Source organism: Drosophila yakuba, chromosome X (genome assembly GCF_016746365.2).
Source record: "Drosophila yakuba strain Tai18E2 chromosome X, Prin_Dyak_Tai18E2_2.1, whole genome shotgun sequence".
Lineage (NCBI taxonomy): Eukaryota > Metazoa > Arthropoda > Insecta > Diptera > Drosophilidae > Drosophila > Drosophila yakuba.
The window spans coordinates 13,697,078-13,715,412 of record NC_052526.2 but is presented as its reverse complement, the minus strand read 5'-3'; the positions used below and the strand labels follow the sequence as shown (position 1 = coordinate 13,715,412).

The 18,335-nt window shown below is 48.3% G+C and overlaps 4 protein-coding genes across 6 annotated transcripts; 1 reads left to right on the top strand and 3 right to left on the bottom strand.

The window, feature by feature from the left end:
• The first annotated feature begins 741 nt into the window (after window positions 1-741).
• On the top strand, window positions 742-2,342 carry LOC6525339. Its single transcript, XM_002101139.4, has 2 exons — window positions 742-1,044; window positions 1,105-2,342. Exons 1-2 carry the CDS (start codon window positions 905-907, stop codon window positions 2,177-2,179), a joined length of 1,215 nt encoding a protein of 404 aa, XP_002101175.1. The 5' UTR covers window positions 742-904; the 3' UTR covers window positions 2,180-2,342.
• A 10-nt stretch (window positions 2,343-2,352) lies between these two features.
• Window positions 2,353-3,571, bottom strand: LOC6525338 (E3 ubiquitin-protein ligase MARCHF5). The gene has a single exon (XM_002101138.3). The coding sequence runs from the start codon at window positions 3,422-3,424 to the stop codon at window positions 2,441-2,443; it is 984 nt and encodes a 327-aa protein (XP_002101174.1). The 5' UTR covers window positions 3,425-3,571; the 3' UTR covers window positions 2,353-2,440.
• A 1,026-nt stretch (window positions 3,572-4,597) lies between these two features.
• On the bottom strand, window positions 4,598-6,587 carry LOC6525337 (odorant receptor 7a). Its single transcript, XM_002101137.3, has 2 exons — window positions 5,398-6,587; window positions 4,598-5,277 (listed from the first exon to the last, which is right to left on the bottom strand). The coding sequence occupies exons 1-2, from the start codon at window positions 6,559-6,561 to the stop codon at window positions 5,200-5,202; spliced, it is 1,242 nt and encodes a 413-aa protein (XP_002101173.1). The 5' UTR covers window positions 6,562-6,587; the 3' UTR covers window positions 4,598-5,199.
• A 1,600-nt stretch (window positions 6,588-8,187) lies between these two features.
• LOC6525336 (mitogen-activated protein kinase kinase kinase) lies at window positions 8,188-18,092 on the bottom strand. 3 transcript variants are annotated; one of them, XM_039370747.2, is made up of 11 exons: window positions 17,712-18,092; window positions 17,155-17,600; window positions 16,451-17,094; window positions 16,214-16,380; window positions 15,978-16,153; window positions 15,688-15,708; window positions 15,199-15,375; window positions 15,024-15,138; window positions 10,490-10,925; window positions 9,978-10,426; window positions 8,188-9,908 (listed from the first exon to the last, which is right to left on the bottom strand). In XM_039370747.2, exons 2-11 carry the CDS (start codon window positions 17,467-17,469, stop codon window positions 8,950-8,952), a joined length of 3,459 nt encoding a protein of 1,152 aa, XP_039226681.1. In that variant the 5' UTR covers window positions 17,470-17,600; window positions 17,712-18,092; the 3' UTR covers window positions 8,188-8,949. The 3 variants fall into 3 exon arrangements, with proteins under 3 accessions (XP_039226681.1, XP_039226673.1, XP_039226676.1); XM_039370739.2 differs by lacking the exons at window positions 8,188-9,908; window positions 9,978-10,426; window positions 10,490-10,925 and adding an exon at window positions 11,396-14,603 and having other exon boundaries at window positions 17,712-18,090; XM_039370742.1 differs by lacking the exons at window positions 8,188-9,908; window positions 9,978-10,426; window positions 10,490-10,925; window positions 15,688-15,708 and adding an exon at window positions 11,396-14,603 and having other exon boundaries at window positions 17,712-18,089.
• Between the last annotated feature and the right edge of the window lie 243 nt (window positions 18,093-18,335).

Sequence of the window (18,335 nt, the reverse complement as noted above, 5' to 3'; positions counted from 1 at the left end):
CGCACTTTGCACTGGGCAATCGGTATCAGCATCCATCCCACCCATAGTATACGCGTATGTCTGGACTGTGATCGTCGCATTGACGTAGCCACATTGCCCCATCCCGATGACCAGGCGACCCCTGACATTCGCATGGCCGCCTCTCCCAATTGGTGGCTACCACTGGGCCATTCTGGGTCAGATGCGTCATGGTGTGCGGTGGCGTCTGGAGCGCTCGAGAAGGATCCATGGATTAGTCCAGGTCCAAAGTACATACATACATATTTATGTGATGATGAGCGTGCTGGGAGGTCTAGTTCAAGAGAGTCCAGCATTATAATCAGCATGCCAGTGCCAGCGTGACGCAATTGAATATAAATAAATATTTGTATTATTATTATTCACTATTGATTGATTGATGATTGATGATTGGAGGGGCCCGTCTGTTTGGGCGCTCGCAAGGCACTCGTAAATACTTCCTGTCCAGTTGGCTTCAATGTCAGCACAGCACATCACATCTCATCGTAATCGTAATCGTAGCTTTCGCTTTTTTCGCGTAGACGCGACTTTGGCTTACAATCGTAGTACAACAGTGCGTATACTCAATGCATTTGAATTTTTCTGCGCAAGCAGTTTATTTGTTGATTTCGCAAATAGTTACGTCACGAAAACTGCTGCCACTTCGCAAATGAAAATTTATAATCCCATGCAACTGGGAAATGAATAATAAGGCATGATTTTAAAATATTTCATATAGTTATTTCTATTCGAAATCACTCAACATTGAAACACAGTAGCTCTCAACTCCGTTGAGTTTTCAGAATATTCGAAACTACATACGCTTGATCAAAATTTTAGAAGAGTTAGAGCGATCTTTTCGATTTGTTTGGCATTGTGTTTGTGCAAGTGGAATTCGCTGCCGGAAATGGACACCACAGTGCCGATGGGCATGGTGCCCAACAGTCTCCATCCGATCCTCAATCCGCGACCCGTTCCCCTGCCCGTTTCCAAGCCGCGGACCAAACTGCAGCAGGATGAGTTGCACGATGGCGTTGTGGCCTTCCAGTAAGCATGCCCAATCCCTCTGACTCCACCACTTTCATACCAAAAAATTTCCAAACAAAGCAAGGAAAAGGTGCTGCCGCCGGCATCCTTGCGCTCCATTCCGCTCCAGCGGGCAATGTCCGAGGTGCGGAACGCGCTGCGTGCTCAGCCCCATGCCAGTGACATACGCCTGCTGATCTTCACGGCGGCGGCCAGCAGCGTGGAGCACGAGAGGACCCTCGTCCCGGTGCCGCCGCAGTTCCAGGCGGCTCTGGGTTCCGGCTGCCAGGTGGATCGACTGCGTCGTGCCGTCGCCAACAACTGGACCTCCTGCCGCCTCATGCTCGACTGTCCCGTTGACGATGAGCAATATGCCGATATGACACCGGACGATGCGGACGCCCTGCATCTGCTGCACTGGATCCTGGTGGCCACGCCCTCGTCGCCCACTCTGCGCCGCATATCGGGTTTGCATTTGCGGCGACTTTGTCGCGTCCTGGGCCTGGCACGTCCCACCTCCGAGCCCGGTCACCTGCTGAGCATCAGCTATGAGCGGGATGATCCGAGGACGCGGGCTCCCAGTCCAAGGCCCAGTTACGCCTATCTGGGCTTGCCCTTCATGTACCTATATCGCTTCCTGGCCACCGGACGTCTGGTGCATCCGCCAGGTGTGCCCATCCGTTTGTATGCCCAACCGGAAACGGCCCTGGTTCACTGCGAGGAGCTGAGTTCGCTGCCCCAGCAGCAGGAGCATGTCCAGGTGGGCGGACTGTCCACCGGCCCATCCACTGGCGAGAAGGTGTCGTCGGGAAAGCCAAGTGCACTGTGCTGGCGGCACTCCATACTGAGTGCACCGCAAAGGGCACTGGTCATATGCCAACTGCCCACCGAGTTGGACGAGTCCATTGCCCAATCGCCGGAGAAGCACTTTCTGGAATACTATGTGCAGGAATCGCTAGCGCTGCGACCCTGCTATTTGCTCTTGTTCGACGAGGCGGTGGCCTCCAATTCGATGTTCGCCTGGCCGGGCAGATGCATTGAGCTGGAGCACACGGCTCCTTCGATGGTCCAGAGAACGCGTGTCAAGATCATGAAAACGGTGCGCAGTCTGGGCAGTCGATTGGAAGCCATTAGGCGGGCCATAGCCGCCATATAGCAGTCATATAGCAGTCGTATAGATATGAAATTGTTTTTTTTTTAGAGTACTGATCTCGGCCAGTCGTGGACATGCCGACTCCGGCGCACTGGAGCTTCTTAATGTTTCGGAATTGTAAATAAACATTTGGCTACTATACCATCATATTACACTATCATATAAAGTATAAATTGTTTTTTTTTATATATATGTAGATTTTTTACTATAAAACATAGATAAAGTGGGGAGGTCCCTGCTGCAATTGATGGATTCCAGATGCCTTCAGCGCCGCTGGGCCTGGTTGTGAATGCGATTGAGTGGACTGTAGTCCATCACGAATCTGTGGCGTCGTCGTTGGTACTGCGACTGTCTTAGGAAAATGCTGGCCAATCCCTTGACGGTCACATAGGTCACACCGCCGAGCAGGATGCTCAGCACCTTGTTATTCTCGTAGATGCCGGCGTAGAGTGTACGGCCCAGGAGCACGGATACGGTGGGCAGACTGAGGGCAATGCAGAAGCTGGTGGAGGCGCGTCCCAGTTGCTCCGTTCCAAAGGCAGCGCCCAGTGGGCCATCCGCGTCCAGATGCTCGCGTTCCAGCTCATCGAAGTACCCGTCGTCCAGCGGAGCACCGGGCAGTGGCTGACCCGCAGCATCCAGATGCTCGACGGGAATGGCACGATGATTGTGCCGACGCAGCCAACGGATGACGCAGTCCTCCCAGCGCACCATCCGGCCCAGCAACAGGAGCGTCGGCACCGAAGGCAGTAGGATCATCAGCAGCGATGGATCCTCTTGGAGCAGCTTCATGCCCGCACCATAGCCCGCCAGTTCGAGCAATGTGAGGGCGCCATAGGTTACCGCAGAGAAGTAGACAGTGGCCGCCAAGATGCCCATGAGGACACTGGGACACAGGCGTTCGCAGTCCTTGTCCAGTCGCTCCAGCAAGGTATCGAAGCGGCACGGTGGCGGCATCACTATGATGTACTCCGTGCGGCATTGGTTGCAGGTCACCGGTACATCCGGGAACAGCATCTCCTTCTCATCCACCCAGCGACTCAGGCAGGACTCGTGCACCCACTTGTTGGTGCCGCGACAGCGACACGGATGCACCCAATCCCGGCGACGTTGATCCTCATCGCCCGTCAGGCAAATCCAGCACATCCTGTCATCCTCCGCATTTTCAGTTGGCGGCGGCGGCTCCAATCCGCTCCTCAAACGGCGACCTCGATTCTGCAGCGGCGATTGCACCCGGTGGCGTCTCATTATGATAGTGATCCTGGCGATGGCTTTGATGACCTCAGTGGATCCAGGGATCCAATCTCCAAGCGGAGCAAGTGAAATTTTGTTCCAGTGCCGGAAGGTAGCAACTTTGATTTGGTACGCTTACAAAATGGCCCGTTTGTGAGTACTTTGAACTCTAAGGTTCCTAAGTTTAGTACTTATCAAATTGGATCCATAATATTTTGGAATATTTCCCATCAAATTTAATACCTAATATTTCGGAATATCTACCATTAAATTTGATACATAATGTTTCGGAATATTTCCCATCAAATTTTATAGATAATATTTCGGAATATCTACTATTAAACTTGATACACAATATTTAGGAATATCTACCATTAAATTTAATACATAATATTTCGGAATATTTCCCATTAAATTTGATACATAATATTTCGGATATCCTGTAGGATTATTCATATCCTGTAGGATTATTCCCTAAATTCCGTGAAATTCTGTTCAACAGAACTTTTCGTTACTTCCCAACTAACTCCTATCATATATTTCAGCATATATATATATATAAAATATTAAAAACTCGATTTTGAGTCATTTTTCGAGTGTATTGCCAACGGTGCACTCTGCTTTTAGGTGGCTTACTTTCGGCGAATGTGGCACATGCCAAAAGGAAAACCTGTTGGCCCACAAAGTGAAAATAGGCGAAGGCCAAGTGCAAGAGCCACCACACAAACTGGATCCGCTGGCTGTGGATGCAAATGTGGCTTCGCCTCCTTTTCAACCCAACTCCCATATGAAAGGTAAGTAATCCAAGTTCGCACTTACCATCCCGATGACGATGCTCAGCTGGAAATGGGTTACTTTAGGTGTCCGAATCAGGAGCAGCAAAATCACCAAACACTGAACATAAAACTCATATTCACATGCACATTATCGAAAATTCACAAAGTCGGAAGAAACAAAAAAAAAAAAGTCGCGACGGACCGAAAAATAAGCAGAACCTGTCGACTCGAGAGCAGAAGAACATTTGGCCAGGCTCGCAGATCTGCGGCTTGGCCAGAATTTGAGAACCAGACTGGGAAAGCCAGCCTTTCCATTCCACTTTTCCTACACGCAGCCAAAAGTCCAGTTCAAAGATAGCTATTTATAGTGATATATTATATATTTTTTATAATAACTATATTCTAAGCCTTGTTTATAAGCATTTAAAATATATCTCACTTAAGGTGTTGGTATTATAAATATGCCCACGGATATATATGCTTTTTTCTAAGTGTACTGGCCAACGGTAAAGTGTGGCACCACTACGAATTGGGCCAGAAATCGGTGACCAAGTGGCGCTGGCTACGAAAGCGGTGGCCACTCCGCTCCTGACAGGTGCTTCGCCTGGGGATGCAAAAAATACAACAAAAAAAAATAGGTGGACGAGGATTGGGTTGGGGGTTTGGAGATCGAAGATCGGCGATGGAGGAGATGAAGGAGATGGAGGAGATGGAGAAGATGGAGATGGTGCACCAATGCGATTCGCTGGTTAGCGAGCTTCTGTTCTGCCCGATTAGCGATCATTATCGATTTCACTTGCAGTTCGCAATTTACTAAGTTTCAGCGCGCTATACACTGCGCAAAATGAGTGGAGGTAACTGCAAATGCAAAGCTGAATTTATTAAGTTGGCACATTGCGTGTTCTAATTTATTGCTCACACTAAGGAAACTAAGTCAGCCTATAGATCTTCGTGACTTATTGTGCAAAATTCGATGGCACATTTTTCTCAGTGCATCGACGATAATGGGCGTGTTCAATTGGTGCCGTTGAAACGCTCGCCAAGATTCATACCCTTGATGAGCGTGTAGAGCGAAAACGAGAACTTGGCTATCTGAAAATATGAAAAATATTACTCCAATAGAGGATATGCAATCCTCTCCAGAATTCCCAGCTGCTCATCCACCAGAAAGTGTAGCAAGTATAGAGTTACACTGAAAAAAGGGACACTCACACTGAAGTAGGTGGCCAGATTGATGGGAAAGAGCTTCATGGCGGTCAGAGTGATGGGCTGCTGGGCGCGATGGAGATAGTAGAGGAGCATCTTGCGGAACCGGGCACTCTGGCCCAGCCACTGGCACTGGAAGATGGCCAGGGCCAGCTTCTCATTGTCCAGCATCAGCGAGGTGGCCTGGTAGCAACATGGAGCCGTCTGCAGCGGCACCGCCATCAGATAAATGATGGAGGCGATCTTGGTGTTCGTATTGGCGAAGATGAAGATGTTGATCATGGTGGTGCCCATGATGGCGGCGGTGATCAGGAACTGAACGAATATGGTCCTCGAGATGACGGGACTGATGCAGTCGAGCAGCTGCAGCATCGTCTGATGGTCGACAATGCAGCGTTGCAGCTCCGCACAGTGCTCCTCCTGCCGCCGCTCATCCGGATTGATCTCCAACTGACCATTCTCATCCCTGCCCAGCTTCTCCACCCGCCTGGCCAGCAATTGCACCTGCAAACGGACCACATACAGATAGATGACCGCATACACATCATCGCTGGCTTGATGCAGACACGTCCAGTTCATGATGAGGAACTCGATCCAGGCCTGGATGCAGAACTGCATCTGGGAACGCTGCCAATCCAAGCCAGGCAAATAGAGGGCATATGGCGGCTGGCCCAGCAGGAAGGCGCACAGAAACGTCGATGAGGAGTAGATGACATAGCAGATCTGATAGAACCACACCAGATAGTTGCAGAACCTCACCGCGTCCAGAATCGACTGGAACTCCTCCTGCTCCCTGCATCTGGCATCCAAGGCGGCCAGATGATGCTCCGCCCGGCGTAGCAAGGGCAAATTCCAGGCCAGTGCCACAATCTTGGCCGGCAGAAAGACCGCATCGATGGCCACCTGGGCGGAGGTCAGCACCTGGGTGATCTCCATGCCGCCCATGTACCGATAGCTGGTCACAAAGCATGCGGGCACCAAGAGCAGTTGCCACACATACATGACCACCGAGAAGCAGCGATAGATGCGCCTCCATGTCGTGCTCCTGGTCGGACGACTGCCATCCGGCGCTTGCATGCCCAAAGCATAAAAGCAGTTGAAGAGATTCCTGAATGCTCGCCGGGATTCGGGCACTTCCTGCTCCGTTTCCACGCGACTGCTCAACGTCATGGCTGCGCGACTTTTGAGCCCTGGGAATATCCGAATGTCCTCTTTTATAGACTCCCCCAATTAAAACTTTACCCTCATTTCGATTTTTGTTTTTCTTCTCTTTTTTTTGTTTTTCTATAAAAAATAGTTTTTATTTTCGCATTTTGGTCTCTGAATGATTTAAATGAATCGTCAATTGTTAATTGCTAATTTGTACATAACATAAGTCACAAGCAGCATTTTGTTATTGCATATTTGTGAGTCCTTACCGCCCCCCACCCCCCTTTCCCCTTTCCCCCCCTCCCATTAGCTTAATTCAAGTCGATTTGAATTTGAATTCAATTTTTCCGCTTGCTAATTCAAAGGCAATTAAGCAGCAAATGGAAACAAACTTAAGAATTCGAAGCCTTCCGTCTAATTAATAAATAATGCAGGCAAATGCAATTAAGCTAGTGTGTAAACTGCTTTCCTTATTATTTTTTGTTTTTTTGTTTGTTTGTTTTTTTTTTTTTGGGCAGATGCGTGGCTATATTGCTTGGTTTTGTGGTCAATGGTCAATCGGTTCCTATTTTTGGTTAACTTCGGCTTTGTGTGAGCATAAACAACGATTTGTCTAAATTATAGTTATTAATATTAATGTATATGCATTTATGCATGAGTTGGCCCATTTGCCACCCGCTCAATAGAAAATGTGGCCTAGTGGGATTCGGGATTCGGGATTCGGGATTCGGGATTCAGGATTCGGGATTCAGGATTCAGGATTCGGGATTTGTTCGAGTGGCAAACGAGTCGAGTAACGAAATCTTCAACTGAATTCAACTCCTTGAAAGTCGAAGGATGCTATTTGTGCATGATACCACATTGTCCGGGGTGTTCAACAAAAAATATCTAAAGTTCTGTGGTGTTTTACAAAATATTGAAATTAGAACAACTTCAGTGCTAAGTTTTGAAATACAACATGAATAGAACACCTCGAAAACCAACGTGGTTATATCGTATGTATCTGTATCTATATGTACGCGGCATATATGCAAAGGTAGTCAAATTCATCGCCATTATATCATTATCATAGCTATTCAGTATTTGGAAAAAACAGCAGCAATATGCTTCTTTATGTGTTCAATATATATATCTATATATATCTATATATATATATATATATGTATGTATATGCATGTATATACTCGTATATATCCATTATAAGTATTTGTAAATCGATCGAGTTAAACTGGTATTCAATTCAATTCAGAGCTAGTGGTTTTTGTGGGTTAACGCGTCTATATCGGTCTAGAACTAGGTGTCTATAACTAGGTATATGAATATATAAACATTTTGTCAGACTTAAAAATGGAGCTTACGGCTTACGGCTGGCGTGTGTATCTTGATCGGGATGTGGTGTCCTCGGAATTACAAAGTATTACTAATTATTATTGTTGTTGATGGCTTGCTAGCTGGCTGCACTTAATCTGAATCATTAATCAGTAATCAGAAATCAGAAATCAAAAATCGGAGAACGCAATCGATATATATATATCTAGGTGTATAATACAATAAATTGGGAGTATATAAGCCATATCAGGGGGCTTCTGCTAATCTTACACGAGGGATTTGGGATTCGTTTGGTTGTGTGTTATAAATATTTTTTTGGGTTTTTGGGAATCCGGCATCAGGCAAAACTAGTGAAGTCTTCACTCTACTTTTAAGGCAAATCGCACAAGTCGGGGGCTGCACAAGTGTGTCCATGTAGGTCAGCGTCACCAGGAGCACTCTGAATCCTCGGCCAGATCTTTGTAGATCTCCTGATTTGGTTTTGCTTGCTAACATTAACATCGAATTGTTTATATATTTACTTGGATGTGAACAACTTGGTAACTATTTTCTTTATGTACAGACAGTGAGTGTACGCTGCTTTGATTTGAAATTCTGCATATAGTACTACCTATAGTATCTCTATCTCTCTAGCCACAAGGATACCTCGTAATTCGTAATGCTCCTCCGTTTGATATATGTATGTTCTAGTTCTTCCTGAAAACCATTTGATTTATCTGCGCTTTTGTCGATCATTGATATTGTGTTTTAACTGCAGCTTTTCATATTTGCTTCACTTCCCAATTGCTTCGCTTGTAGATGGATTATTCCAATTCAGCAGCTCAAGGATCGCTGCAATCAACGCCTCCTGGATCTTCCAGCTGCTCTAGCTATCCCCCTCTCTTTCGCTTGCCTAGATGAGCCTGTCCTGCTCTTTCACAAGCGGTACTCATAGTGCGCCGATCGAGAACGCCGTGCACCCGAGTACCAGCGATAGGGAACCCGCTGCTGGTGCAGCGCCAGGCCAGCTGCTCCTCCGCCGGTCCCAATGTCCGCGCCCGGACTCCGCGCCAACTGCAGGGTCAGCGCCAGGCGCGATTGCTAGGAGGATGAGGCCGATGGCGACGGAGTGCTGCCACTGGACGCCTGTCGCTGGCGTCTATGCTGTTGCTGCTGATGCTGCTGTTGCTGCTGTTGATGTGGCAGCTGCATCGCCGGAGCTGTCATTCTGCGTCCCAAGGCGGGCAGCGGATTGGCATCCAGATAGGCCTCCGGACTGAAACGCACCCTGCTGTGCTGCGAGCCAATGGAACCCTCTTTGGCACTCAAATAGGAGCTATCATCGCTGGTCAACGAGTCCGGCGGCGTGGGATTTGTGGGTGTGCCCTGCTGCGACGATGTGGACCCATTGCCGCCATTGCCACTGTTGTACTTCTTCAGCGAGCTGCGCAACTTGGACTGACCGGTCGCCAGTGGTGGTGGTAACGACGACACCACCACCGAAGCCACACCCGATTGCTGATAGCCCAGCGAGTGGACATGCTGCTCGAAGGGCAGACTGGCCGGTCGCGTCACTGCCGCCGTGGCATATTTGCTCTTCGTCATCGGCAGAGGACTGTGGATGAGGCGATTCAGCAGCTTGGGCGAGCCGGCATACAGTTCCTGCTTTGTGGGTGGAGCCACTTGCTCCAGCTCCCGCTCTCGCTCTCGCTCGCGTTCCCGTTCCCTCTCGTAGTCCGCATTCAAATTGAGATTGTTGTAGTCGTAGCACAGCAGCTCTTCGTGCTCCAGCAGCACATTGGAGTTATTCGAAACGGTTGAGGGCGTGCGTCGATGTCCGGCCGCACTGACGCCCATCTGCGGCACCCGCGGCGGTGGTGTACGGGTCTGGCTAACTGGACAGGGTACGGTCACGGGCAGCGGCACCACTGGCGCCTCATACTGATAGTCGTAGTAGTCCGGAAGCCGATGGTTATAGTCGTAGGAATAGTCCGGATACGATTTGCAATCGCGCTCGTAGCTGTAGTTCAACTCCGGCCGGTATGGAAAGTAATTGGAACCTGTCAACGGGCAAGTGAACAATTAGGATAGCAACTATGTACTTGTCAAATGGATGAATGCAAACTCACCGAAGTAACCATTTCGATAGTTTCCCCCATCGTTGGAGTAACTGGGTCCGTTTCTCAGGTAATCTGCTGGCGCATAAAGTGGCGGTGGACCAATGCCACCGCCCACACGAAACTCCTCGAAGGCATCCGGTTGGGGATTGGCGTTGCCAAAGCTGCTGTTGCTCAGCTTACGGCGTGGCGATGGCGTCGGTGGCTGCGTTCCGGCATAGAGTGCACTCACCACCGCTGGTGGCTGTGATGGCGCTACTGTTGTCACCACGGCCGATGGAACTGGCTGTGGTTGCTGGTGGTGGTGGTGTAGGTGCTGCTGCTGCTGCTGGTGATGCAACTGGTGCAACTGATGCTGTGGTGTCCGCTGCACGGGCGTGTAGTACGGCTGACTGCCTCCGATACGCCGGGCCAGCGATGTGGGCTGCGATTTGCTGATCGGAGCTTCAATGCCACCAAATCTGTGGGTCAGATAAACAGATAGTGAACTTTAGTTCACAAGAATTCATGCATTGAACACTTACCTTGCTGGTGTGGCCAACTTCCGGGGCGTGCCTTCCCTTAGATCCTGCTGCTCGCCCTCCTGCTGTTTCAGTGCCACATCCACCTCCAGTTCCAGCACCTGCTCCTGCAGTGAATCCATCTCCTCCACACCGGTAATTGCCGCTTTCGGTGCCGCTTTCAGGGCGGGCACCTCGCTCAGCAATGTGGGATGCACCGGCGACACGTTCGACATCCGGACATCGTATCCGGCCGCCACGCCCGCCAGCAGCGAGGCCATGTTGTACAGCAGCAGTTCGATCACGGAGAGCTTCGGCTTGCGCGCAGAATCGCCGGCGTAGAGCGTCGGCAGTGGTACGTTGCTGGTGAAGCGGCTGAGGAGATACGGCGATGGCGACATAATTGGCATGTTGGTGGCACCCGGACGCCAGTCATCCATCTTGCTATTGCCCTGGTATCCTGGTGGTCCAGTGGCATCGGTGGCAGCATTCCAAGGCGGATATGAGACATGATTGAGTTACGGAATATGGCTCTGGCTTGGGTATCGATGGCTGGGATATATGGTCGGTAGTCGGATAGTCGGGTAATCGGATATTTAGGTAATCGGATGGTCAGGTAGACGGATGGTCAGGTAGACGAAGTGGGTACGAGAGTAGATGGATAGTAACCGCAGGCAACACCAAAGTTTAACCACCGCATACCAGGAGACTCTGTTCGTCCTATTAATGGTTAATCTCTCTGTCCAAAAAGGGGTTTGTGCTCAAGCACAGAGAAAATCCAAACTTAACACACAATTACCAAGTTAAATTAATATATAATATATAACTAATAAAATATAAATAATTGCAATAAATAGTTTAAGTGTTCGTTTGATTATGGGACTTTCTCTGCGCTTTTAAGCGGCGAGGCAATCAAAACTGGTCGGCAGATTGTCTTAAGTTGGTTTTATTGTCTGATTTCTGTTTCTAGGTATTGGTTCTTTTTATTTTTTGTTTTTTTTGTTTTTTTTTTTTGGGTTGGCTTGGCCCCAAAACATGGAAAATACAATAATATACAAAGTACATTGAAATAGAGTCGAGCACTAAACGTAGAATGAACAAATCGTAAAAATGAAGCATAAATATACAATTGAAAATTTTCATAAAAATAATACAAAAAATTATCATTTCCTTTTCGTTTCATTATCGTTTTTTGATCACAGGTTTTTTTTGTTGTTGTTGTTTTGCGCGATTAACTCTTGTGCTTTTGTAAAAGAAATCATAAATAAATAAAATGGAAAACCCGATTGCATAATAAATGTAAATAAAACTGTGCTCAAAATACCAAAAAAGTCGAATATAAAATTAAAATTAAATTAAAAAATGCACCGCAAATCGTTATGCGAGTTTTTCGTTAAGTGTAGGCCACAACGATATGCGGAAAGCGATGGAAATTTGGAAAATATCTCTTACATAGAAGGAAGTAATGGAGAAAAGAAGAAGGCTTTTTAGCTGGACACAAAAAAAAAGTTCGAATTCCTACAAAACTAGAGCTTAGTTCAACTAAGATGTGTGTAATGTAATGTAAGGACGCACTTACGCATCGGTATAAATATAGCAATATGGTTTCCTTATGGTTAATCCAATTGTTACACATATATGGTATATATTATGTATATGGTTTAGTTCAATATTTTGCCATTGGCCCATGCAAATGTTTTACTTTCTTTCACTTTCTTTTTATGTTTCTGATGTCTACGTATAAGCGGCGTTAGTCTCTTCCGTTTGATCCGTAAAAGTTCGTCCTTCATCTGTACTATTTTTGCAATTTTCTAGCCGCTCCCCTGGCAAAAAATCACTGGACTAATTAGGATAACTTGTGTGTGTGAATATTGCATTCGTTAGGAACAATTCGGTTATTATGAATTATTATTATTATTATTATTATGCCAACCTCGGACGGGGAAGTTTGGTTGTTATGTTTAGCGATTTTGTTAGACGGGGAGGCATTTGGGTATCTGGGTATCTGGGCCCTCCTATTTTGACACATTAGCTATTGCTAATCCTCAGAGGAAGTCCATCTGTCGTCTGGTGTTTCATCTCTCTTTTCATCGTTTGCGTCTGACTTAGTCTACAGTTTTAATATAAAACAATGAGCTAATTAGGCGGTTCTCATCTGGCGGCCAACTCCAACTCCAACAGCAGCACAGCTCCCCAACTTTTGCTTCAGTGAGACTTTAGCATCGCTCCAGTTGCTCGCAGGATTGCGTTTGGGGCTTCTTGCCCTTGCGCTTCAGGGAGCGACTGCTGCCGCCGATGGCCAAATCGGTTTGATAGGGATCAATGGCACAGAACTCGGAGCCACCGACCATGTTGTGCTCCGCCAGCTTGCTGTACTGCTTACGCGATCGCGTGAACAGATTGAAAAAGGCGCGAATTTTGCTCGATCCAGCCGAGTGATGCTGGTGCTGTTGATCAATATGGTGATCATCATGTTGGTGCTGCTGTCCCACGACAGGCGCCTCAACACTCTTGGATTTGGTAATGTGCTTGGGCCGCTGCTTCTTTTGGTTCTTGCTCTGCTGGCGCTGTTCCTGTGCGCGCAAGTGTTCCTTCAGCTTGATGACATCGGGATGCGGCTGAACGTCTTGCATGCGACGTGTGTTCAGTATCGAGTTCTCCTGCATGTGATACCCGTTCACGGCTTCGGTAGAAGCAATGGAGGCGGAGGCGGATGCAGTGGTGGAGGACGAGGACAGCGATGGCGAGGCGGAGCGATAGGTGGCAAAGCTAATGGAGGCATTGGATGTGTATACATCCGATCTGGCAGTCGTTCGTGGCGTGGTGGTCACAAAATCTGGCTCTTCGAAACTGACGCTCTGGAACGTCACTGAGCTCTTGCGCGAGGTGGTGGAGTTTTGGCGCATCTGACTGACGGGCACTTGACTGTCGTCTTCGGCTTCCGCTTCTGCTGTGTCCACCTCCGCCTCATCCGCTTCTCCTTCCCCCTCTTCCTCCTGCCTGGTGAAGAAGCAGTGGCGTGGAAACTGCGAGCCGGAGAAGTTACGCTGAAAGCGTCCGCCCTCGCAGGCCTCTTCCGCATCATCGCAATCCCTGGCAGTGAGCGGTGTGCTGGAGTTGTACATGGTCAGGTCGCCACTGGACTTGGAGTTCACCCGTTCGCTGCTGGCCATGGACATCTTCTTGAACACATCCCGATAGAAGGCATGGTCATACGTATTGTTGTCCTCCGATGGCATAGTTAACTGGTTGTGCAGTGCAAAGCTATTGCTACTATTTGGCGGCGGATGATGACTGCTGCTGTCCAGCGAATGCTTCTTTCTGCCCACAGCTGGACTGTTGCCCAGACTGCCGCCAAAGCGCTGCAGATGCACTGCACCACTGGCCGCGGACGAGTGGCCGGGCCGCAGAAAGTGAAAGCAACCGGTCGGACTGGCCACAGTGTCCGTTTCCGAGCTGTCATCCGTTACCAAATAGAGTGGTGGTGGCTGATAGCCATGCGGATGATCCAGTCCGTACTCCTGACTCCTGGCGCGATGGTAGATCTTGGCTGGGGATCGGCTGGTGCTGCTGGAGTTGTTGGTGTTGCTCCGCCCGTTCTGGAGGATGATTATCGTGTTCGGTTGGTTGGTTAGGTTAGTTTGACTGTTATTGTTATTGCTATTAATAGTACTATTATTATTTAGCTGATTGTTGTTGTTGTTGGCGGAGATGCTGTTGTTGTTGTTGTTGTTGTTGGTGGTGGTGGTGGTGGTGGCGGTCGTGGTTGTGATGGTGGTGGTAATGGCTTTACAATTGCCAATGTTGTTGTTGTTGGGGCGCGTTAGTATAAAGGGTATACCTGGGTACAACAAGGACGTGGCCGGCGTCCCACCAGCGCCTCCACTTCCACCTCCACCCAAAGTTCCCAAGCCCGGCGGCGGTGTCAGCGAGGCCACCTGTTGCTGGTTCTGCTGCTGCTGCTGTTGCTGCTGTTGCTTCTTGTCCAGATTCGGAGCACTCTTGCTGAATGAGGAGTGGGTTGAGGTTTGGGCGGGCCATTCCGGCTGACCGCCGCCCAATTGCGATGGCAGTAGGGATCGCTCCCGTTGGTGCATCGTCGATGGGCCCCACGTCTTGCCCTTGTGCCCATCGGTCACTGATTCACCCCACAGTCATCGAAATCATCAAAATAATACGGAACATAAGAGGAAAATATAACGAAAAATAAAAAACCAAACGCAAATCAATGAAATGTACAAAAATTAATTGAAAAACAATGATACCAAAAATATGCAAAGAATCTAATTAATTTCGCTAACTGATACGAGCCATGACGACTCGTCTCCTGTCTAATCTTGCGTCTGCCAGATGCCTAATCTTATCACTAAGACCTGCATGATGCACTGAATAATGCGGAGTTAAGTCCAGCGAATATATCATTATGAGTAATACAATTTTTGATTGAAATTAAGCATCATGGGACAAACAACCCTAATCTTGTAAGCTTAATCAATGTAATCCCCATCCATGTTAATCAGATCTCTGGGATGGATGCAGGGAAATCCCCAGTACTCACGTGCCACAATGCGCAATCCGGAGAAGGAAGGTGATCCCGGCTGCTCCGCCTTGTCGCGTACGGCCGTAATCGTGTGCCGGAAGCCCGTGGGCAGCGATATCTGCAGCGGTTTGTTCTGCATGATAGATAGAAGACTTGTTATGTAAGAATCTTCGTTATGAGCATATTCACATACCTTCTTGCCCTTTTTGTGTTTTCGTTTCGATGGCACCGGCTGCATCATGACAAGCTCCCGTTCGATCAGCACCATTTCACGTTCGCGCAGTTTCTGCTCGCGAATTTTCAGGAGATTCGCCTTCTCGCGCTGCTCGTTCTGCACCCTGAGCAGCTGCTCCTCCTTGTTGCGCAGTTCCTGTCGGGATGAAAGGGGATAACATGGCGGAACGTGGCGGGTTAGTGTTGGGGTTAGGCTTTGGTCACTGTACAGGGGACTTGTGCTAGAAAATAGCATTAACTTGGAACTAGAAACCATGCAGCTGTTGGCTTGTGAGGGGCTCTATCGTGGATGTAATCCAGCCAATCAAAACAAAAAAAAAAAAAAACAGGATAACTTAGGGTGAAATGGAGTAAAGTAATGTAACGAAACAATAGAAAGAAACGCAATGCAACGCAACGCAACTGAAATGCAAACGGCGGGCAAGAGAAACCTGTTGGACGCGCTTACCTCTTCGATGGTTTGGAAACGCTTAACGTCGTTGGATGTTTTATTGGTTAACAGGGGAATTTTGTATGGTTTTGTTTTGTTTTTGGAGAGAAAGTATATACCAAATTATTAGAATTTCATCAACGACCAAGTGGCAGAAAAGGGGCTGGGGCGACTATGAAAGAACTCAAGAGCGCGGCGTAAGGCCAACAAGAAACGGTCTAGAAACGATCTAGAGCAACTCTAATAGGTATAGGATATAGGTTTGTAAATTGCCGATTTGCCTGGCGTTCTCCAGTGTCAGATGGTACCTTTTCTTTTTCGCGCAAATCGTGCAGCACGCCCGCGATCTCCTTTCGCCAGCACTCCTGCATGTAGTGAAAAGACTCCTGAGGCGTCAGGGTGAACTTGGAGCAGGCGATGCTCTCCAGCTGTTTGAGAATCTCCTTGAAGCCAGGTCGCTTGTGCGGATCCGTTTGCCAGCAGCCTGCGGGAAATCATATAATAAAATTTCAATAGTTCATTTTCAGCGCATTGCATCACTTACTTTTCATTAGGGCTCCCCAAGTCTCTGGGCAGGTTTTTGGTATGGGCAAGGTCAGCGTATTGACAGCCACGCCGTAGGCCACGGACAACGGATCGAAGCCCTTGTACGGCGTCTCGCCCGTTATCAGTTCCCACAGCAATACACCGTAGCTCCAAACATCGGAGAATCTGGCGGATAAGGAGTGTTGTTATGTAGGTAGAGAGTTAAGAGTTAAGAGCAATTTAAAATGTATCTTACTTGGAATAGGTGCTAACGCTGATGACCTCCGGTGGCATCCAGGCGTACGTGCCCGCCGCACTCATCCTTTGCGTGTTGTACATCTCCCTGGCCAAGCCGAAATCGGTGATCTTGAGCGTCTTCTGCTGCAGATGATTGCCCTCGATGGCCTCGTAGATTAGCACATTGGAGGACTTGAGGTCGCGATGTATAATCGACATGGGCGCCTCATTGTGCAGATAGTTCATGCCCCTGGCTATTTGTATGGCCCAGTTGACTAGGACATCGGGTGGTATCTTGCCAGCTAGTATGCGATTAAGACTGCCACCCCTGGCGTACTCCATCACCAGGCAGAGTTTGGTATTCAGACATACGCCTCGCAAGGCTGCTATGTTTTCGTGCTTGAGGGCCCAAAATAGTTTGGCCTCCTGCAGTACGTTATCCCGCATATTATCCTCGCCCGTTTGATGGGCAATCTTGATGGCCACCTCTTCGCCATCGTAGTAGCCACGATGGACTTTGCAGAAGCCACCGGAACCGATGACTTCCTTGATGTCCAGCTCACTGTACTCGATCTCATGCGGCTGGATGTCGCCAATGGCGGACGAGACATTCAGTTGCAGTGGATCCTCATCGGTGACAAAGTCCTTGGGGAAGACACCAACCTGAAATGGAATCGAGTTTAATTCGTACGTTCTTTGAGGGAACATTGTATAATTGATTACCTTATCTCCAATCTTGCCGGTCCACCAGCCCACATCGCCAGATACTTCGCTGTCCGTGGACAGGACCACGACGATTTCGCCGCGCCGCAGGGTCAGCTCATCCTCGCCCTGGGCATCGTAGTCGTACAGAGCGGTCCATAGGCTGCCATCACCCACCTGGGTCTCGACTTGATCTAGATCTGGTATTGGAATCTCTGGTATCTGCTGATGATGCAGTTGCTCCAACTGCTGCTGCTGCTGCTGTTGCAGCTGCTGCTCCTCGCTGATCGGCAGCATGTTGGTGGTGTCCACTCCTCGGTAGACCTGCGAGGGCATCAAAGACCCGCAGTTGGCGACATGGAAACCCCGAACCTCTTCTTTGTTTTTGTTTTCTGCTTCTCCTCTTTTTTTTTTTCTTTTTTGTTGTTTTCTCTTGCTTTCCTGCGTTTCAGCTTGCTATTGTTTCGCTGTGTGTGTGAAAGAGAGATAAAAACGCAAAGGGGCGAAGACGGAGAAGAAGAAGCAGCAGCAGCTTAGTAATATTTGTTGCCAAAGGGGGTGGGGTGGGGTCAGCTTACGACGAGTAAGGATGTTGCGGCTAATCCTGCCCTCCTGCCCACCGGACTGCTCCGCCACCGGATCGTCCACTGTCGTTGTGTCCCACTGTCCGTCCGTCGACCACACGCACAACAGCAACAGCAAGAACAACAACAAAAACAACAACGGCACACAATCAGACAACACGGTACAAAACACACACACACGCACACGCGCTGCACACCATGGTCGCTCTCTCGCAGTCACAATCGCCCTCAACGTTGTGGGTTAATTTGATCTATCCTTGATCCTGTGCAATCGGTTACATCCGTTTTATTTGCCCGATTCTGCATATGTTTTTAAAACACATATGTATTAAAAAAAAAAACTAGAGTTGCACTGTTCAAATGTGAACTAGTTTAATTGAACTGGTCTTTGGACCCAGCCAAGTGAACTGGTTACATTTGCGGTTCACCTGGGATTTTAGTTCCAGTTCGCCGACATAATAAAAATTAAAATGCTCTTTAAGGTAATTATATATATACATTAATATTGTTAAATTATATTTTTTGTATAATCACATGGTTTTGTAAATCATTTTGTTACGGGTCACAAAAACCAGTTGCTGGATTTTAAACTAGTTCCATTTCAAATCATACTAAAAA